The sequence below is a fragment of the Nuphar pumila genome, chromosome 5, assembly GCF_984573655.1.
Source record: "Nuphar pumila chromosome 5, dmNupPumi1.hap1.1, whole genome shotgun sequence".
NCBI classification, from domain to species: Eukaryota; Viridiplantae; Streptophyta; class Magnoliopsida; order Nymphaeales; family Nymphaeaceae; genus Nuphar; species Nuphar pumila.
Window position 1 is genome coordinate 47,439,857 of NC_143253.1, and position 22,106 is coordinate 47,461,962.

General features: G+C 40.2%; 1 protein-coding gene across 2 annotated transcripts; it reads left to right on the plus strand.

Moving 5' to 3' along the window:
- The first annotated feature begins 323 nt into the window (after positions 1-323).
- CFM2 (CRM family member 2) lies at positions 324-21,812 on the plus strand. 2 transcript variants are annotated; one of them, XM_090006088.1, is made up of 12 exons: positions 324-1,010; positions 2,219-2,753; positions 2,840-2,970; positions 3,533-3,856; positions 4,030-4,186; positions 11,400-11,692; positions 11,816-11,875; positions 19,297-19,413; positions 19,511-19,666; positions 19,758-19,989; positions 20,133-20,263; positions 21,449-21,812. In XM_090006088.1, exons 1-12 carry the CDS (start codon positions 345-347, stop codon positions 21,677-21,679), a joined length of 3,033 nt encoding a protein of 1,010 aa, XP_089862214.1. In that variant the 5' UTR covers positions 324-344; the 3' UTR covers positions 21,680-21,812. The 2 variants fall into 2 exon arrangements, with proteins under 2 accessions (XP_089862214.1, XP_089862215.1); XM_090006089.1 differs by having other exon boundaries at positions 19,809-19,989.
- Positions 21,813-22,106: the final 294 nt, after the last annotated feature.

Sequence of the window (22,106 nt, forward strand, 5' to 3'; positions counted from 1 at the left end):
ACGCCAAACACCGTTGGGATGGTCGTTTAGCAGCCTACATGCGAGTGAGAGGCAGGTTATAAAAGTTGTATAGATACAAATAGGGGCTCCGCTTGTTTGGTACGAGATGTTAATGGACGTCACCATGTGTTGCAAGTTCAAAACTCAATGGTATTTTGTGTATCCCCAACTTGCCTTAAAAAAAAACAAAAGTTGTATAGGTACGGCCTTCGAGTCGGACAAAATCTGGTTCCACACTTTTCGCCCGATTCCGATACGAATCACCGAACCACCACCACAAGCTCCTTCCCTCCTTATCCACAGTTCCCCGCCTTCTCCGAAACGAATGCTCTCAGTGACACACCATGATGCAGAGAGCAACCATGCATCATCATCATGATGCTCACACCATCATGGCATCTCCCCCATTCCCTTCCTTCTTCCCTAAAACCCTAACCCGAAATCCCCACCAGAAGCCGATCTCCTGCTCTGCAACCCGCCGAGTGAACGCCTCCCTGAAGGCAACGGAGCTCGTGAGCAAGACCGCCATCCAACGGATCGCTGATAAACTACGAACCCTCGGCTTCGTCGAGGAGCCCTCCGGCCCCGACGGCGACGAGGCCGCCGATCCCAGGCCGGGTTCCCCCGGCGAGATCTTCATCCCGTCTCCGAAGGCCCTCCCCATCCCCAGGGTCGGCCAGACCCTCGACTTCAGCTGGAGCACCCCCGACCATCCCATCCCGGAACCCGGCTCCGGTGCGGCGTTTGCCAAGTTCCGCTCGGCCCGGGGGCCGAGGGAACGCAGGCCGACGGCTCCGACTCTGGCGGAACTGAAGATCCCTGAGGCTGAATTGAAGCGCCTCCGGAGGGCCGGAATCCGGCTGGACAGGCGGCTCAAGGTCGGGAAGGCGGGCGTCACCGAGGGAATCGTAAACGGCATCCACGAGCGGTGGCGGCGGTCGGAGGTTGTGAAGATCAGGTGCGAGGATCTTTGCAGGGTCAACATGAAGAGGACCCACGAGGTTCTGGAGGTTGGTTCCTGAAAGATGCAATTTTTCTTTTTCTTTTCTTTCATAAGGACTCGTGGTGGATGCGGTTTTGCGGAAAGGGGAATACACGGTAATCGTGTGTTTGGTTTGCGGAACTGAATGCAATTTCCATGAAAAAAAAGGATTTTCGATATTCATTTTTGCGAAGAAAAGCATATATTCACGCAATTGAAAGAGCATAAGATGAAATCGAGAACACTTTTTCTGTTCATGAAAATGAATTACATATCTGGGCTCGAGAATTCTTTGCAGAAAGGAGCAAAAAGGCGTTCACCATCTTCCGTTTTTTTTTTCTGAATGCTAATTTCTTGTGCTGAAAAGAAATTTTTGATGCCATGAATTGATTTTGAATCCACGAGGAAAACAAGCCAGAGCCTGCTATCTCAAGAACATTTCGAAATATGAAATGTATTTTTTGGTGTGTTTGGACTCACACACTTATCTGAATAGGTAGGATAAATTTGGAAATTGCTATAGTAACAATTCAATTTTCCAGCTTATCCTGCTTTGCTGGATAAGTGGGCGAATGCGAACACTTATCCTACTTTGCTGGATAAGTGGGTGAATGCAAACACCCACTTAGCCCTATCGTGATCTGCTTGACCCATCCAATACTGTATCTGGTGTCTTGTGATTAGTGATTTCTGCAACTTGATTCTGGCTATCTTTACATCGTATAAGCCTGTGTTTACATTCAGGAAGTGTCCAAGGGGTGAGCTCCATGGAGCTTCTAACTGGAAATTTTCAATTCTGCCGTCTTGGAAGGATTACAACGGGCACCTATGAAGGTGCTTGTATGAATTCCACCAACCTTCCTCTCTCAAAAAAAGAAAGAAGGAACAAAATACCAACTGCACATTAGACAAATGCTGTGAAACTTATTCATGTGTGAATGCTGGAGCTGCAAAATTGGCAGAAAGTTGGTACTGCATATCTCCATTTTGTTGAATCTAAAGATAGCCCCATAACGGTGTTAGAGACCCTATTGGTGGCCTTTTATTATTGAACTTTTTAATTTACATTTTACAAAATTTCCTCTGTTGAATGAGTTTTCAATAAGTTCTGAACATCAGACTTGATAAATTTAGACAATGTTGTTTCTGCCATGTCACCATATTTCTTATCCAGTAGTCCTGCTATACCAGTTGTCCTTGCTTACATTCTCTCATTGGTTTGTATGCTTGTTTCAGAGAAAAACTGGAGGCTTAGTGATCTGGAGATCTGGAAGCACCATAATTCTGTACAGAGGGACAAACTATGTATATCCTTATTTTATGCCTCATAGCATTCTAACAGGCGGGCTTAATGAGGATGAAACAACTATAAAATCTGACACGAATGTTGCCAGGGAAGATACTGACAGAACCAATTCATTGCATGATGCTGGTGGGAAGGAAGAGGCTAAAAAACCTTCTCCATTTAGATTAGCTGGATCTTCCTTGGTTATGGGTGTTGGTTCTCCCAACAAAGTTAGGTTTCAACTTCCTGGTGAGTTAGAACTTGTGGAAGTATCTGACAGGTTATTAGATGGATTAGGCCCAAGATTTAAGGATTGGTGGGGATGCGATCCTTTACCTGTTGATGCTGATCTTTTACCTGCTGTGGTTCCTGGATACCGGAAACCTTTTCGGCTTCTTCCATATGGAGTCAAACCAAAGTTAACAGATCGGGAGATGACCATTTTGAGGAAACTTAGTCGTCCATTGGCCTGTCATTTTGCACTCGGTATAGAATTTGCGTGTTTGCTTTATTTTCATCATCACTATCATCATTTTGGGTTCTTATATCTTGTTTGCTTCCATTTGCTGAAGGAAGAAACAGGAATATTCAAGGATTAGCAGCTGCTATGGTTAAGCTATGGGAAAAATGTGAAATTGCAAAGATTGCAGTTAAGAGAGGAGTTCAAAATACCAACAGTGAGTTAATGGCTGAAGAGCTCAAGGTCTTCTGTTTTAACTTAGATACTCTATCTCTTTATTCGGTTAGAACTTAGAATGACTAGCTTTGACCCATAATTGCCATACCAACAAGGGAAGGAAATCACTATGTTCTATTTTTGGACCGGGCTGCTGTGGCAAGCTAACACAATTGCACCATCTTGACATCTTGTTGAATAAACTGGACTGCAGTAAATGGGCCTTGGCATTATCCCACAGATTAAAATAACCAAAGTCAATCGTACATTTTACCATTTTAAAATTTCTGGCACAAATCCAAGCCATTGCAATTTCCAACGAACCCACATCCCTTTGCGTTCTAATGTGGTGATATTTTAGGAATGCATTTCCCCCTTCCTGGATGTGACAAGAAACTTTCATTAGTTACATTTGTTTGTATTCATTGAAATCTTATTATTGCAAGTTGCAAGAATTTTTTCTGGAAGACTTTTCATCAAGCATCAATTTTATACATGCCTACTTTAGGTTTTTCTCTTTGAGAGAAACCTACTTTTAGGGTTCTAATACTTCAATCTTGAAGACATTTATTTTGGTTTCTGTCTGTAGCTACTGACTGGTGGAACTCTCCTATCAAGAGATCGTGAATTCATTGTTTTTTATAGAGGGAAAGATTTTTTGCCTCCTGCTGTTTCTCATGCAATTGAAGGGCGAAGGAAGCATGGGGTCCACAAAAAGGAAAAGGCAGAAAATCAGAATGCTAATTCCTCTGTTTGCAGTGGTGTTGAATCTGAAATAAGTAATGATGTACCTGTTATTTTGACTGAAGCATGGGAAGTAAATGATGAAGCAGAAAATGAGCTTAGCGATGAACAAAGAAGACTAAATTTGGCTAGTTCAGCTGTTAGAAGGATGGATGCCAGACTCACCTTGGTAGGTCATTTACAAAATAGTTTATCTCATGTTGCATTTTCACGTCTTAATGAATATTGTTATTGAATGATCCAAACAAATTAAACTTTTTACATACTCTTTACATTATGGTCAGTTGTAATTTGGTTTCTTGCATGTATCTTTCTTTTTTCGGCTAACTTGATCTCACACAGGCATTAAATAAGAAAGAGGAGGCAGAGAAGGAATTGGCTGAACTGGAGAGAAAAATTGACCATGTGGAACCTGTTGTTGATCGAGAAGCCATAACAGAGGAAGAAAGATACATGTTAAGAAAGCTTGGATTGAGGATGAAAGCCTTTTTACTTTTGGGTGAGCAGTGATTCTGAATACTTGACCCCGGGATGGATGTTCTGTTCATCTGTGACCAGTTGTATCATGAAGTTCATTTTCCTTATCGCTCTCTATCTAATTTTATTGTTGTTATCTATTTCCCATAGACAAGAATATGGGTACAGGACACAACATTGACATACTTTGTATGACATGCGAGTTTTGTAAAACTATGACACTAGGTGGGTCAGCTTAAGGCATTCAACTTGAAGGATGCCATGAGTTTGATACCTGGGATGTGCATCACTTGCCTTATGGCCAAAGCAGCAGCTCCCTGGTGGGCAAGGGGGGCAGACAAGTGGTCTCCCTGGTGTACAGCATTGCATCAATTCTCCTGTGCCCCACCACCTGAACAAGGGTTTCCCTTTGATAAATATCAAAGAGTAAAAGAAAGATAACTGTACACACACACACACACACACACACACACACTCACACACACACACACACACACACACACACATATATATATATATACATAGGATTAATATTTGGTGCTAATGAAGGTATGAAACAATTGAGTAGAAATCCCCTTTCATTTCATTTTTTTTTGGATTTTTTTTGTAGATCCAGCCCTATGGATGTGATCTACAAGGCTTGTTTGGTAGAAAATGAGTTTTAAATCACATAATTCTGACATCTAAGTATGTTTTTTAAAGGCTTCAAAAATCAATGGGTCACAGTGTACCCAAATTTTATGTCTTAAAAAATCATAATTTTACATCAACCATGATCCAAAGTTTGATTCTTAGCAAATAAGCCATGCTGAATACATCTATATGGTCAGATTGAGTTGATACAATTTGATACTAGGATTTCTAGCTTCGTTAATACCAAATATAAACCCATAAGTATATATATATATATATATATATATATTGATAGATAGATAGATAGATCACTGTGTCACCAATATTAGTGATATTTTGAAAATATCGTGAGAAATACCGATATTTTAAGGTAGCCGATATTAAAGGGAATATCTTGCGATATTTTCAAAATATTGCTAGAAGACAAAATATCATGATATTATCACAATATTTTTGGGAAAAACTCTTTTTTTTTTAAATTTTAAGTTTGCATTTCCTATTTTTTTGTTTATTTTATATTTTAAAAATTTTCAAACATGTTTCTTTATATTTTTTGGAAGAAAAACAATGCAAAACTTATTATTTTCTTATCTTTTTTATTGTTATTTATATTTTTAAAATTTTTTAAACTCCCGAGAATTTCCCAAGAATTTTCAACTTTTGAAAATCTCTCCGAGAAATATCCTGGCCGAGATAATACCTTGAACGATATAGGTGACTATGATATAGATATAGGCTATGTCACATGGGTGCGGGTGCTGGCGCGGGTGCGGGTGCGGGGATTCGGCATTTCCAAAAAACCCGGGTGCGGGGGTGCGGCAGGGGCAAAAATGTAAATATATATATATATATATATATATATATATATATATATATATATATATATATATAAAAGGGGTCAGCTGCTGTCAGCAGCTGACAGACAACAGCTGTCTGCTGTCAGCTGCTGACAGACAGCAGCAGCTGTCAGAACAGCTGCAGCAGTCTGCTGACAGCAGCTGTCTGTCAGCAGCTGACAGACAGTTGCTGTCAGCAGCTGATCATTACTTTTTTTTAAAAAAAAATTCGCAGCCCACTTGGGCAATTTTTTTTTTTAAAAAAAAAATTCAAAACAAGAATGGACCTAAATGATCCTGGGTGCGGTCAACGCACCCAGGATAGGGTTGACCGCATCCGGTGCCGCACCCGCACACGCACCCACGTCGAGTCGCGTCGACGCGGGTGCGGCACCCTGCTAGCCGAATCCCTGTGACATAGGATATAGGTTTTAAAGCAATGAAACATGAATTTCATCTTAAGGAAAATTCTTAAGAAATTGTAAATCATCATAACAATAAACTTAAGTTGAAAATTGAAATGTAATACAGTGATAAATTATAAACTAAAATACTGAAATAAATATAAAATAAATAACCAAGACAAAAAAATAGATAAATTTAAGGTCACGGTGTTGACTATGTCCTACACATGTTTGTTAGCACCCATGAACTGTCATGGTGTGTCTTGTGCACGTTTTTTAAAAGCGTGAGGCATTTTTCAAAAATATGAAAGAGGTGTAAGCCTCTATATTTCTCAAGGTTTAAACTAAAAAATCGACATCTAATAACATAGAGCATTTATTCATTAATCATAAAGCAAAAACAAATAACAATCATTGCAAATTCATTTTGACTATGGCTTTTGCATATATTTGCATAAGGTAATATATTCATTGTTGAGTTATGTGCTTTAATGATGTAGTTCTTCTCCAAACAAAACTAATAGAGTTTCTATTTTGTGTTATTAAAGCCATATCCCCATCTATGTCACATGGGTGCGGGTGCGGGGGTGCGACACTTTCAAAAACCTTGGGTGCGGGGGTGTGGTAGGGGCAAAAATGTAATATATATATAGAAGGGGGTCCGAGGGTTCCCCCCGGCGCGGGTTGTGCAACCCATCGGGTTCTTGAGATTCATATTCCCCAGACCCTAAGCCGATTCATGTTTCGGATCGACCCTGCTTCGGCCGAATTCAGTAAATAACCGAATCTCCCGAGTCTCCGAGTCGATTCATCCTAGTGCTCTGGGTCCGGGACCTCCAGCCAGGTTGAGTTAGGGGCGGCGCGCGTGGTCACATCTCGGTCCCATCGCCACTTTAAGCATTAATAATTATGTGTGGGGCCCACCACGCACATGGTCATGTTTGATAAAAAAAGAGATGAGAACGAAGACGTGTCCCTTCACCATTCATACCCTTAAAGCGTTGCATCACTTGGTTTACAAACTGCGGTTAATAAAAGCACAAAATCTCAACCGACCAACGTTCATTCCCCCAGAATAAAAAAAGAAGGCCACTTTCAGTTTTGATCTATAAATATCTGCTCTCTAAAGCATGCAACGGGTGCATCTCTGTTGTGGGGTTAGATGGGTGGTTTACTTAGTGTTGGTGGTTTGGTATTCTTTTGTGTTGTGGTATTCTCTCTGGTTTGGGTTTTTGGGTTGGGTTTGAGAGTGGTGATGGAGGTGATATCGAGGCTGGCGACGTCTTCGCTGAACCCGAACGCGCCGTTGTTCGTGCCGTGGGCGTATAGGGCGGTGGACTTCTCCAAGGAGTGGTGGGACCTTATCCAGTCCTCCGCCTGCTTCCGCAACTACTGGCTCTAAGAGAGGTTCTACCAACAGGAGGAAGATTTCAGTGTTGATGATGAAGGAGACACTTTCTTGGCCGAGATCGGAACTGAGTTTGAAGCTCTTCAAAGTAAGGACTTTTTTCTTTCTTTCTTTTCTTGGATCCCTACCCCCACCCCCTTTGATTTTCAAAAAAATGGACCGAAATGACCCTCAGTGCGGTCAACGCACCCAGGGTCACATTGACTGCACCCGGTGCCGCACCCTCACCCGCGTCGAGTCGCGTCGACGCGGGTGTGGCACCCTGCTAGCTGAATCCCTGTGACTTAGATCCCCATCTAATAATTTTTTTTTCAAAAGTTATATTAATAATTACAAGAAGAAATAAAGCAATCAAAATACTCATTCAAAATATATAAAGAACAAAGATAAGAAATAAATTAATATTAGGTACGTATATTATTAATATTATTAGTGTTTATGCCCCTCAAAGTAGATTTAGATGATTCCATTAAGCGTCAATTTTGGGAAGATTTAGATGGAGTATTACAAGGGATATCTTATGGAGAAAAACTTTTCATCAGCAGTGACCTTAATGGACATGTAGGCATTAGTAGGGATGGATTTGAGAGTATCCATGGAGGCTATGGTATAGGAGAAAGAAACGAAAGTAGAGAAAGGATTTTAGATTTTGGTTTGTCCTATGATATAATCTTAGCAAACACTTGGTTTAGGAAGATGGAGTCTCACATAGTAACATTTAAAAGTGGGGTTAATACGAGTCAGATAGATTTTTTCCTACTTAGAAAGAGAGATAGGGGTTGTTGCATCGATTGTAAGGTTATACCGGGAGAAAGTGTAGCTACACGACATAGAGTCTTAATTTTAGATCTTAGAATTAAAAAATGTCGCAAAAGGGATAGACATAGGATAGATCCTAGAATGAAGTGGTGGGCACTGAAAGGAGCTAAACAAGGAATGTTTGTAGAGCAGGTAGTTAAGGAAGCTGATTGGTGTCTCGAGGAGGATTCAGAATCAATGTGGAATAAGATAGCGGGTGGCATGAGAAAGGTGGCTAAGGAGGTATTGGGTGAGTCTAAAGGCGCTGCACCGCTAGGTAAGGATACATCATGGTGAAATGAGGATGTCAAATTAACTATTAAGGTTAAAAGAGAGTGTTATAGAAATCTAAGAGTCGTGATAATGAGAATTTGGAGAAGTATATGATAGCAAAGAAGGAAGCTAAAAAAGTAGTTCAAAACGCGAGAGATAAGGTATATAAGGAGGTTTATGACAAGTTGGATACCAAAGAGGGCGAGAAAGATATTTATAGGCTTGCAAAGATAAGAGATAGGAAATCGAGGGATCTGGGTATGGTTAGATGTATCAAAGATGAAACACAAAGGGTTTTAGTCAAAGATGAGGAGATTAAGGAGAGATGGAAAAATTATTTTGATAAGTTATTTAATGGAAGTCATGCTCAGGATCTTGGAGACTTTTCCATTCCTTTTCATGAGATGAATCGTGACTTCATGCACAAGATTCAAAAAAAAGAAATTGCAGAGGCTTTGAAGAAATTGAAATCAAGAAGGGCAGTTGGCCCAGATGGTATACTATCGAGGCTTGGAAATGCTTGGGTGAGAAAGGTTTAAAATGATTGACAAATCTTTTTAACAAGAGTTGACAGACAAATAAGATGCCTAATGAGTGGAGGAAGAGTACTTTGGTGCCTCTATATAAGAATAAGGGTGATATACAAGATTGCACAAACTATCGTGGTATAAAACTCATGAGTCATACTATGAAACTTTGGGAGAGGGTGATTGAGTATAGGTTGAGGAAGGTTGCCATGATATCGGAGAATCAATTTGGTTTTATGCCTGGAAGATCAACTATGGAAGCTATACATCTTCTTAGACAACTTATTGAGAGATATAGAGAGAGGAACAAAGATTTGCATATGATTTTTATTGATTTGGAGAAGGCATACGATAGAGTACCTAGGGATATTCTCTGGTGGACAATGATGAAGAAAGGTGTTTCTCTCAAGTACATTAGTATAATTAAAGATATGTACGAAGGAGTAGTAACCAATGTCCGCACTTGTGGAGGGGTAACAACCAATTTTCTTATAACGGTTGGGTTACATCAAGGATCTGCATTAAGCCCTTTCTTATTTGCTATAGTGATGGATGGGCTTACAAAATCAATTCAAGAAAATGTGTCGTGGTGTATGTTGTTTGCTGATGATATTGTTTTGATTGATGAGTTTAGAGCTGGGGTTAATGCTAAGTTAGAATTATGGAGACAGACATTGGAAGCAAGATGTTTTAAGTTGAGTAAGAGTAAGACAGAATATATGGAATGCCGGTTTAATAAGCAACGAAGTAGTGATGGGAGTAGTGAAGCTTGGTGAGCAAGAAATACCGGTGGATGACTGTTTCAAATATTTGGGATCTATCATTCAAAAGTATGGAGAAATTGATGGAGATGTAAATCATAAGATAAAGGTTGGGTGGATGAAATGAAAAAGTGCAACTGGAGTGTTGTGCGATCGTAGAATGCCATTGCGGTTGAAGGGAAAGTTTTATAGGACGACAATTAGGCCCACTTTACTATATGGTACAGAATGTTGGGCTGTCAAGAGACATCATATTCAAAAAATGAGTGTAGTGGAGATGCGTATGCTTAGATGGATGTGTGGAAATACAATAAAAGATAAGATTCGAGACGAGGAGATACGTAAGAAGGTAGGCGTTGTATCCATTGAAAATAAGATGAGAGAGAATCATTTACGGTGGTTTGGACATATTCGGCAGAGGCCTAATGATGCTCCAGTTAGATGGATGGATAAATGAGAAAATATATTAGTTAAAAGAGGTCGGGGTAGGCCTAAGAAGACTTGGATGGAGATGATAGGAAAGGATATGAATGCTTTGAACCTCACTGAGGATATGGCATTGGATAGAAATGATTGGAGGAGAAGGATTCATGTGGAAGACCTTTGGTTCATATCGCCGACCCCAATTGTTTTGGGATGAAGGCGTAGTTGTTGTTGTTGTTTGTCTGTCCAACTCCAACATATATGCAAACACATAAAAACAACAGAATTTGATCAAAAAAATATTTAATAACAACAATACATGAAATCAATTAAATAAAATATTTTATCAAAATACAGAAAAAAACACATAATTACCTTCAATGTGAAAAGGGTCTTTTACTTTTTTTTTTCTTTTTGGCTTTTTGTTCCTCCTCTAGCAGTAGGCAAAGGGCACCATTAGAGTTGTAGTTAGAGACTTCTAATAGCTTTCTTTGTTTTAAGGAGAGACAAACTAATGGCTAGCTGGGTAACTTGCCTATCCAAATAACAAAAAAATGTGCAAATGACCTTATGGTAAAAGACAAAATATGTAAATGGCAAAAAGAATGACTAAATTGCCTTATGTAGGCAATCCATGCCTCTTAAGTATTACTAAGCCCATTTGCTGGGGAGGCGTAAGCCTCACCAGCCGGCAAAGAGGCTTAAGCCTCAAGGCATTGGATTGGGTGGCGTCAATGCCCTTAAAAACCATGGTCTTGTGTCATGTCCTGATGACATGGGACACACATGCTAAGTGAAGTGTCCATGTAACCTAGGTGGTTATATTCTCAAACTATTATTTGAAGAGCCTTTGTAGTGTAAGTTTTTGTTATCAGGGAACTGTTATATTCCTATGACAAAACCAAGATTATTTGGAATTGTTGAAGTATTGAACAACTGACCCAATAAAACATTAATTAAAATGTCTGGCTCAAAGCAATGTGCAGTCTACCCAATTCAATATTATGTTATAACAATTGCACACCGTGTATTCCTTGGGATGTGTGTAGCCTGCTATTTCATGGATTCATTTCCTTAAAATTGTAAACTGTGTTCTTTCTTGCAAATTCGACGATGTGTTTCAAGTTTTGTTTAAAAAATTGAAGCTCTCGGCGTTTCTTAATTTGCATCAGGAAGACGAGGAGTTTTTGATGGCACGATTCAAAATATGCATCTTCACTGGAAGCATAGAGAGCTTGTAAAGATAATTTCAAAAGATTGGGGCATTGGAGAAGTTCACAGAACAGCTCGGATATTAGAGGCAGAAAGTGGAGGAATATTGGTGGCTGTTGAAAGGGTGAATAAGGGCTTTGCTATAATTGTGTATCGTGGGAAAAACTACATTCGCCCTGATAATCTGAGACCTCATACTCTTTTAAATAAAAAGCAAGCAATGAAGCGCTCTTTAGAGGAACAACGCTACAATGTGAGCCCTCCTGTGTAATTCCTATGTGTGAGTCTTTTCTTTTCTTTTTTTTTCATGCTCGCATTCAAACTCTTTGGGTTTTTCATGTTCTTAACTTTTTCCTCTTCTGCTCTATCAATTTAGTCATTGAAGCTTCATGTCCTCAAGCTTGGGAAAAGCATAGAGAAGATAGAAGATAAGATGGTAAGGACATCAATTGTCACTTTTTTATTTGCTTTTGCTACATTACATGAGAGACCTTGCCATATTTCAACTGATTGGGTAAAATTATACATATATAGAGTAGGTTCCTGCTAACCAACATTTATGCAAACTGACAATTGGACCAAAAACCACTGCTAAAGGTCGTTTTTGTGATTTTCAGGGGATCCGATACTCTACACTGGTTTCTGATACTTTGCACTAACATGTTCACACCTACCATTATATATATATACCAATATTTAAAAACATCAGGATATTACTAAAATATTGTAAATTTAAAAATATCAAGATGTAATTATTTTCAGTAGTTTTGTATCTCCATAATTTCTATATTTGAATAGTTCTTTATTTTTCTATCTTAAGAAACATTTTTACCTTCACATTTTTGCAAATAATTGCTAAGATCTGTTATTTTTCAATTCTTTGTTTTATTTTATATTTCTCCATTTTTAAATGTCGAGATTTTGACGAGATATAGAAAAGGGTCCTATATTACTATGAGATATATCTAAGGCTGATGCATGTGATTGTGAATACACACACACACACACAAGATGAATTCCAGAAAATCAGTTGAATATTCAAGTTTTCATGTTGGATATCCATATTAAGCAATCTGGTACTGCACTTGGATCTTAATATGATGAAAGAAAAGTGAAGATATCCACTGTGTATTGTTCTAATAGATTTATTGTGGTCTCAAGATCTGCTAATGTTAAATCATTTTTTTTATTCTAATAAATTTATTGTGGTCTCAACATCTGCTAATGTTAAATCATTTTTTTTATTCTAATAGATTTATTGTGGTCTCAAGATCTGCTAATGTTAAATCGTTTTTTTTTAAAGGCAAATGTTAAATCGTTTGGAATATTGGAAATCATTCATAAAAAATGACAGGGCTTATTGTGTCTATTATAGATGTTTTGGTCATTGCTGTTGCTATTGTTTACTGGATTAAACTAATCCCATTTGCACAAGGTGGATGAATATGATTTCATTTTTTGGCATAGTTTCTCTATGTAGGAGCTGGGTTGGACCAGGTTTGAGGTAAAATATTCACATTCATCATTTAGGACCTGCTTGGTAGCTGATCATGGAGGAGATGGGTTGGGTGAAGGAGAAATGGAGAGATAAGAGGGTCAGCTATGGTGGATTAGTGAGGAATTAGGGAAGATGGAAGGGATGAAAGGGAATTCTGACTAAGGAATAACCTTAATGAACCAATCTCAAGCCTCAAGAGGCAAGAGCCACATCCACTCTACAAGAGAGGCTAAAGAGAAGTAATTCTCATTAAGAAAGATCATGAGGATATGAGATAACCTTTATCATGAGGATATATATAGACCCCATGAACCCCAAAAGACTAAAATAGCCCTCACTCAGCCCTAAATAACCCGATATACCCTCCATGGATCCTTGGATCCAAAATACAAGATGTGAGAGGCTATACAAGTCCCGCCCCCATACATTTTTGATTGAATGTTTTTGAAAAATCTCAAGACTTGATTTTTAAATATGTTCTATCGGCAATTGAAACATAAGAGTCATTTGGGTTAAACTTACATTCAGACAATATGGACTCATTTGGTGTCATATGAAAAGAAGCACCGGAGTGAAGGATCCAAGAGGTCTTACCATGGTCACCACTTGTAGATATGGCCGCTCCCGAAAAAGACGGAGCTTGAGCTTTAAGCATGGGTTGTAGGGCCTCCATTAGTTGAGCCAAAGATAGCAAGCCAATGCACTTGGAGTAATCTATCTCACTCCTTTCAATCGAAGCAACTCTTTCTTTATGATCATCATTATTTCTTTTGGGGCAAAAATGTTTGATATGTTTTGGTTCGTAACAATGATAACAAATCATTTTTTCACCTTATTTGTATTCATAATCACTCCTTTTTTCATTCCTCTCATAGTTGTTGGGGTTTCTTCCATTCTCATTTTTTACAAAATGAGGAGGTTTGTAGCTTCTAGTATGATTTTTAGGCTTTGACATGGCAAACACAGATTCTTTATCTTTTAAAATGGAAGGCTTCTTTAATCTATTATCTTCCATAGTCAATTCTTCAAGAGTTTTCACTATGGAACGAATACCTCCTCTACGAAGAAGAGCCGACTTAGTTTCTTCAAATTCGGCTCTAAGCCCATTAATAAATTGGTAGAAATACTCCGTTTTAATTTGATTTTCACAGAGTTCTACGTCTTGTGAGAAATGCCACTTTGGCTCAAGAAGAGCCAATTCATCCTAAAGAAGAGAGAATGCATTGTAGTATTCTCTAATGCTCGTCTCTCTTTGAGTCATGGTTCTCACATTGTTTTGAGCATTGCATATGTGTGCAATATCTTTAAGACTATACATGTCTTTAAGATATTTTCACGCATCAGTAGTGAAATCAAATTTCGCCAAGCTAGAACATTTGTGGATGTCCACATTATTGATGAGCCATCCAATTATTTTGGAATGACCCAGCATCCACTCTTTCCATTTCTTTTCATAGTCGAAAACGACTTTATCCATTTATTCTCCTTGAAGAGCAACCTCTTTCCCATTCTCAATTTTCGTAAGAATCAACATAAGCTGTTTTTCGGTACCATCCACCAAACCCCATAGTCATTTTTCCCATGTTTTGTGTTTTACTATGGATGCCCACATCATATAGTTTGTATCGATTAGGCATATGAGAATTGAGACTATAACTTCTCTCTCATTTTACATTTCTTTACAATGCGAAGAGAAAAAGTAGAAAAATAGAAAGAGAAAGTAATACAAAATTTTCTTGAAAGATGACATGCCTCCCGATGCAACAATCCATGATTTGTTGTATCCACCAAGCTCACTGTAAAACCCCATTTAAAAAAAAAAATTTGTTTGGACCCGGGCCGGGTCGGGTCCGGACCCGACCCGGGCCCCTTTTTTTATTAGGGTTTTACCTAACCCGAGCTCACCCGAGCTTTCGGGCGCCGCAACCCACCCCCCTTCTCCCCCTTCGCTTGCGGGAAGATTAGGGAAACCCACCAGGGGTTTCCCCTTCCGTTGCCCCCCTGCTCCTTTAAGAGAGACGATGGAGGGCGAGGGGAGTCACCCCTCCCTCTCGCAGCCCTCGCCCCCCTCCGCGCCGGTCTCCTCCCTGCTGCGCACGCCGCCGACGCCGACCACCACTCCCAGGTACGCCGCTCTCTTCTCCTCTCTCTTCTCTTCTCCTCCCTCTTCCCTTCTTCACCCCCCCTTCTGTCACCTCGCCGGGAGGCCGACAGGCGGCGCACGGCCCCTGCCGCGCCCTCCCACGTCCCCCGATGCCTTTCGGAGGGTCGACACGGAGCCCTCAGGCCCTGTCGCCTTTTTTTTTCTTTTCCCCTTTCTGCTGGGGCTGTCGGAGGGCCGGCATGGGTCCAGTCACCCTTGCGGCACCCCTTTTTGCCTGTCATCTTTGGGATCGCCGTGGCTCGGTCTGGCAGGGGCTGGGGCCCCTGCCATTCGTTGACTCTTCCAGGCAGGGGCCAAGGCCCTGCCACCTCACCGCCATCGGCAGGGGCTGGGCCCCTGCCGTCTCGTGTCTGTCGGCAGGGGCTCAGCCCCTGCCGATTCGATGTTTCCGGCAGGGGCTCAGCCCCTGCCACTTGACGTTTCTGGCAGGGGCTCAGCCCCTGCCACTTTCATTTTGCCGGCAGGGGCTCAGCCCCTGCCACTTCATTGTTGCTGGCAGGGGCTCAGCCCCTGCCACTTCATCGTGCTGGCAGGGGCTCAGCCCCTGCCACTTTCATTTTTGCCGGCAGGGGCTCAGCCCCTGCCACTTCATCGGTTCTGGCAGGGGCTCAGCCCCTGCCACTTTCATTTTCGCAGGCAGGGGCTCAGCCCCTGCCACTTGATTGTTTCTGGAGCCCCTGCCACATTTATTTTGCCGGCAGGGGCTCAGCCCCTGCCGCTTCTTTGCGTTTGGCAGAGGCTGACCCCCTGCCGCCTCAGTATTTTTTTGACGGGGGCTCATCCCCTGTCGCCCCGCTGCTATCTGCAGGCAAAGGCTCGCCCTTGTCGTTTTTCTGATTTCGGCCAGCAGGGGCACACCCCTGCTGCCTCTCTCTTTTCCTATAGGCAGGCTTGTTTTTCTATTTCTCCGCATAATAATTAACGTAGTACTGTTGCAGACCTCGCATCAGACCCCCGCTCTGGCTCCGCGGCCCGAGCCTTGTATCATCTACACGCATAGACGCACGCAGCTGCACGACATCCCGAGGTAGGGGAAAATCGCACGAATAGTATGTATGAACAAAATAAAATAAGACTTCTGAGATAGAATAGTTATTTTGCATACTTGCGTATCTGAAGAAGTATTGGTTGGTCAAAGTTTTACTCTTTGTGATTCTTTTGAAATTGCATAATGTAAATTCTTTGGGTAGACTCATTCTAGAAAGAATCAAGTAGTTTAATTGGCATGCCTGTTTACGTGTAGGATTACTTAACTGATAATTGTCTATTTTGCATGCTTATTCCTTTGAAACTGCATACTTAAGGTAGACTTTGTGAATAGACTCAAAAGCACTGCAATTGGTATTGTAATCGAACCTTAAGGCAGGTACGGTATGAATTTTATGTAAGATCATGGAGTATATTGAAGTGTGAAATCTACACTTTATTGATTTTGATGTGCTAATATCGGCCTCCACAGGCCAATTGCTCAGAAAAGCAAAACATGTCATGTAGGAACCAAAGAAATCATAAAACATTATCGTAGTTGTACCTCTAGGAAAGTACGATCGTACTTTTGGACAAGTACGTCCCATGTGGGTTACGATGGTGAGTTGATGAGGTTGTAGCAACCTCGATGAGTGCAATTAGCACATTGCTGAGATCACATAAATGGTGATCATTTCGCCTTCACAGGCAAGATGCTCGAGTGGGTCTAATGGACCAGAGCATGTAGGATGGGGCGGCGGTTAAGAAACCCCCGTCGTACCCATCCGATCTTCACGGTTCATCAAGGGAGAGGATGGATGGTACAAAGACTCCGATGGACAGGTTGTTAACAACCACCCCACGAGAAAACGACTCGGTTTTCCCCAGTCATCGGAGTTAGGGGAATTGGGATTACCATAAATTATCCTAGGTGGTAACTCTCAGGCACTTCTGCAGAAGTTGGATGCATCCATGGGCCACGAATGCCTTTGGGGATTTACTCTCTTGGTCACTGACCGTCACCTTAGGAGCGGACTCAATCAGCCATTCGGGTTAATGAAAACACCTGACATAATAAACCCCCGGATCGGTCTCGGCTGTTTCTACGTTTCGCGTCTGTGCGTACCCACATGCCAGTTAATATCAGAACTTAAAGAATATATTCATGAATAGTTGTAGATGACTAAGACTTACACTTCTTCAACTGGCCTGTGGGTATGGTGGCAGGGGCTTGGCTCACAGAAATCGAGCCCATATTCAATGAGCATTTTATTTCAAGGTTCATTAAATCTAAGAAAAACTCCAAAAAGACCCAGAGCCAAGCCGCCAGCAGAAAGAAAATGAATCTTGATCCATGTTGCACCACGCCATCGGCCGCCAGTGAAATCTTACTCCTCACCTGCCCATGAAATGGGTCAGTTTCACAACAAACCAGTAGGTGCACGAACAGATAAGTAGAATAAAAATAAAACAGGACATTCATGAGATAAGCAGTTATGATATTTAAGCAATTAAAACAATTATAGTCTATTCTAACAAATGTAATAAGTGCAAAGAGATGAAGGCATAGTTATTGTTGTTGTATATTGAATATGAATACAAACTAAAAACCTAAACTGAAAATTAGAAACTGAATATAAATTATAAAGTTATAATTTATAAACTGAAAATATAAATTAAAATTGAAAATTTGAATACAAACTAAAAACCTAAACTGAAAATTCGAAACTGAATATAAACTATAAAGTTATAATTTATAAACTGAAAATAAAATTATAAATTATAAATTAAAAATTAAAAATTTGAATACAAACTGAAAACCTAAACTGAAAATTAGAAACTGAATATTAACCATAAAGTAATAATTTATAAACTGAAAATATAAATTATAAATTGAAAATTTGAATACAAACTGAAAACCTAAACTGAATATATGTAAATATATACTAAATACAAAACCTAAACTGAAAATATTTACAAAACCTAAACTGAAAATATATACTAAATACAAATGGAATATAAACTGAAAAACGAAAGATGTTGCTCCTACCTCTTCACCGCTCGCAGGAGGTCACCGAATATCGTCGGAGGTGAGCTCCTTCAAGTTGCGGTCGCTGAGAGAGAGACAGACGGGGAGGAGGCCGAGGGAGAGAGAAGGAGAGAGACAGAGGGAGAGGAGGCCGGGGGTTTATGGTTTAGGGGAGAGCATTGAGAGAGAGTGTCTAGAGAGAGGGAGGAGTGGGACGAGACCAAAATGGCTCATCCTCTTTGACCCTAGTTTGACTAGATACATTCCGAGCCTACGATGGACCCGAACCGAGGCCTAGTGCAGACCCAACCTGCGGCTTCCCCAAACTATGCTCGGTACCCGCACCCCTGTCACCACATGTTGACACAGGTACAACTAGCTTTTGGCCGTGTCACGGTAACATAAGGTGAGGAAGAAACGTTTAGGAAACAACTTGAGAAACGAGTAGGAAAAGCATTTCATATTACAAGTGTACTTCCCATGAAAAAACAGTTTCCTCATGCTTCCCCCTCTTTAAGGGTGCATGATGCTTCCTAGCTTGAGGGGTGCCTCTAGTAAGTATGGTTTTAACCATAGTCACATATATGGTTAAATGTAATTTCTCGGAAAGATTTTCAAAAGTTGATAAATCTCTGGAATTTTTTGAGAATATCTCGGCAATATATAATGAATTAAATAAAAATCCTAAAAAATAAGTAAAAATACATAAAATAGAAAAATGAAAGAAACAATCCCTTTTTCCCTTACTTCCTTATTTTCCTTCCCTCCCTTCCTTTCTTATCTTCTTTATTTCCTTTCCTTCCCTTTCTTCTTTTCCTTCCCTTTCTATAGTGATATTTATCGCGATATTATCCCGAGAAATATAATTTTCCGATATATTGAAAATATCACGATATTTTCAATATATTGGCGATATCGGAGGCAGTGGTTTTAACTATATTTTATGTCATTTTCTACTTGTTCCTATTGTTATTTCTTATTTGTTTTCCTTTATGTTTCCTAAACTCTTCAAGCCTCATGCACCCAAGCATATCTTAAGCATTTGCTTCTTGCTTCACGCTCAACTCATCCAAGCATTTTTTTCAACAGTCGCTTCGAGTGTCATACTTCAAGATATCGCTTCTAGCACCTACTTTTACTCTGGTAACTATGATTCTGACTGTCTATTTGTCGCATGTTTTTCATGTATGTCATGCAAAGGCTGCTGAAAAAGGTGGTGCAATGTTGTCTTCCTTTGAGTCTGATGAACAGAACGAAGGTGTAAAATATTCTTTGGGTGATGAAACTGAAGCAAAGGTGTCTGTGGATGATGTGAAGGTAAGATCCCAATGAACAGAGCTGGCAGTTACTTGGTCTTTTCTCTTTTCCTTTGTCCAAGAAGATTATCTTCCATATTATGAACTTTTATGGCCAGGATGATATGTCAAGAATTCCTGCTTCTGAGGCTGAAGATGAGTTTTCTGGAACTGCTACAAGTGATGGAGAGGATGATGTATCTGGGCCACTTCCCTCCACGTCATTCTCAGTTGTCTTCACAGATGAATATCCATTTCCACCCGATGATGCACAGGTGAACTGCAGCTCACTTAGATCAAGTTCTGGTATTTGATCTTCCATGTTATGAGAATTTGTTCAATTGTAAATTTTGTTTAAACTTGCAGTTACCGGAGACTCCTGCATTTGATAATACAAGCAGGCAATTCCATTCTCAGGTTAGGGAAGTGCCATCAAGGCCAGTCCTCAGTGCCACCCCCACGTATACACACCCACAAGGAAGGGGAAATGTTTTGGATGCTGGGAATATAATCAGAGCTGCACCTCTTTCAAACAAAGAGAGGCTTATCCTACGGAGACAAGCCCTCCTTATGAAGAAGCGCCCTGTCCTAGCTATTGGTAAGCCTCATCTTCCATTATGGTCCAGCATTACAGACATGCTGATTCATTTAACCCTCTCCTATCTATTTTTTTCTTTGCATGTGGGCCAAGTTTCTTGGGGCCTGTAAGTATAGTTTTGATTCAAGTTGATATGAAATCAGGACGGAATAATGTTATAACTGGTGTTGCTAAAGCAATTCTGACACACTTCAAGAAGAAACCTCTTGCCATTGTGAGTGTCAAAGGCAGAGCGAAGGGAACATCAATCCAGGAGTTGGTTTTCAAGCTTGAGGTAATATTTCTGAATTGCTATCTTCAGGGGGTGATTGAGAGCCTTGGATTTGGGGTGTCCCACACCAAGATCTGAGGTTTTCTCAAACGCCTGTTCTCAGATTCATGGAGATCTGAGGGTCTAAGAGTCTATGTAGTCAAAAGCGCTAGGCGGTGCCTAGTCGGTAGACCCCTAAAATGGTCGAGGACTAGGCGTGACTAGTCGGTACTTCAATTAGAATATAAAATGTACACAAAATATACATAAAAGTATGTTTAATTCTTTTACTAATAAGATGTTTTCATTATACAAGTACAAAATTACACATACTTTCACAAAATATATTAATATACATATATATAATTGTACACACAAATATATATATTTCAGTTATTCATTACATATTCAGTATAATCAACAAAATATGCTTTCAACCTTTTCACAGAAGCACAATAACACATACATAGATAAATAACATATTGCATAATTCATAATACTAAACATGCTTTCAGGCTTTGATAGAAAAAATCATTAGAAACAAAGTAACACACACATATATAATAAACATACAACAACAACTACGCCTTCATCCCAAAACAATTGGGGTCGGCGACATATATAATAAACATAATCAATTAAACTTAACTGTGCACACTTTCAATGTTTCACAAAAAAAAAAAATCCTAAAAGCAAAGCAGCAACAGCACACACACACACACACACACATATATATATATATATAATAACTAAGGATATTTTCATGATTTCACATAACAAATCACACACACATATAATTATATATATAAAAAATAGCACTATATATATAAGAATAATAAATGGCTAAACTGCCCTTGTGCCTAGGTGGAGGCAGCTTAGACGCCGACTAGGCACCTTAGTCGGTGTCTAGTCGAAAAAATGGGTACCTTTTAAGGCACCCACCTAGGAATTGCAAAGCTAGACATTTTACTTATGCCTAGACCGACTAGGCGGTGCCTAATTGGGGCTTTTGACTGCATAGCTAAGAATGTACCTCATTCTCCTCTATATGAGGCATCTCAGATCCTCATTCTGAGATCCTGCGTTTGAGAAGGCTACTATCTTGGTTATAGGGCCCATGCCACCTCAGATCCAAGGCTCCCAAACACCCCCTTAGTGTCTGTGGAAATGACAAGTTGGTGACACCTTTATTGCATTGATTTTTTGCAGCAAGCTACTGGGGCTGTACTAGTGTCTCAAGAGCCAAACAAAGTCATATTGTACCGGGGTTGGGGTGAGAACGAGGAGAAGCCTGGTAGCAGAAATACTGATTCGAGAACTGATAAAAAGGCATTGAGAGGTTCTGGCAATGGAGCTGTAGCCTCCCCAGAGGTTATGGCTGCCATTAGATTTGAATGTGGGTTGGAAGATGCTGAAGACATAGAAGGTACTTGTGAATAGATTCTTATTGTGGTTGGTCGTCTTTAAGGAAGCCAGAAACACGAAGAAAAGCAGTAAAGAACCTTCTCTCTCGCTGCATTTTGATGTAAAAGTACTTTAATTGTTAATAAATTGTTAAAAATTTGTTGTTTCGTTCATGATGTTTCTGAGGGTGAACTATGTTTATTTGGAAAGCTTTCTAAGCGTTATTCCATTTTATTGTTTTTTGTGACGAAGCCACTCGGTGGCGTGCTGCCACCATGCGTCCATGCTTATGTGATGAAGCCACCCGACGGTGCCTTTTATCATGTTAATTGAGAAATTTTGCTCGCTCTATTCTTGTTTCGCATATAATTGGTGTTTAGCAGCAGGTGTGTGTGTGTGTTGGGGGCGTTGCAAGGAATCCCAATGGTACAGTTGTATAACTGGTAGGGGTCTGCCTAACCCC

Coding starts and splice junctions, on each gene's coding strand:
- CFM2 (XM_090006088.1), top strand. CDS start 345: ATGATGCAGAGAGCAACCATGCATCATCATCATGATGCTCACACCATC. Junction 3,857..4,029: donor TGGATGCCAGACTCACCTTG/GTAGGTCATTTA, acceptor GATCTCACACAG/GCATTAAATAAGAAAGAGGA. Junction 11,876..19,296: donor AGAAGATAGAAGATAAGATG/GTAAGGACATCA, acceptor TGTCATGCAAAG/GCTGCTGAAAAAGGTGGTGC.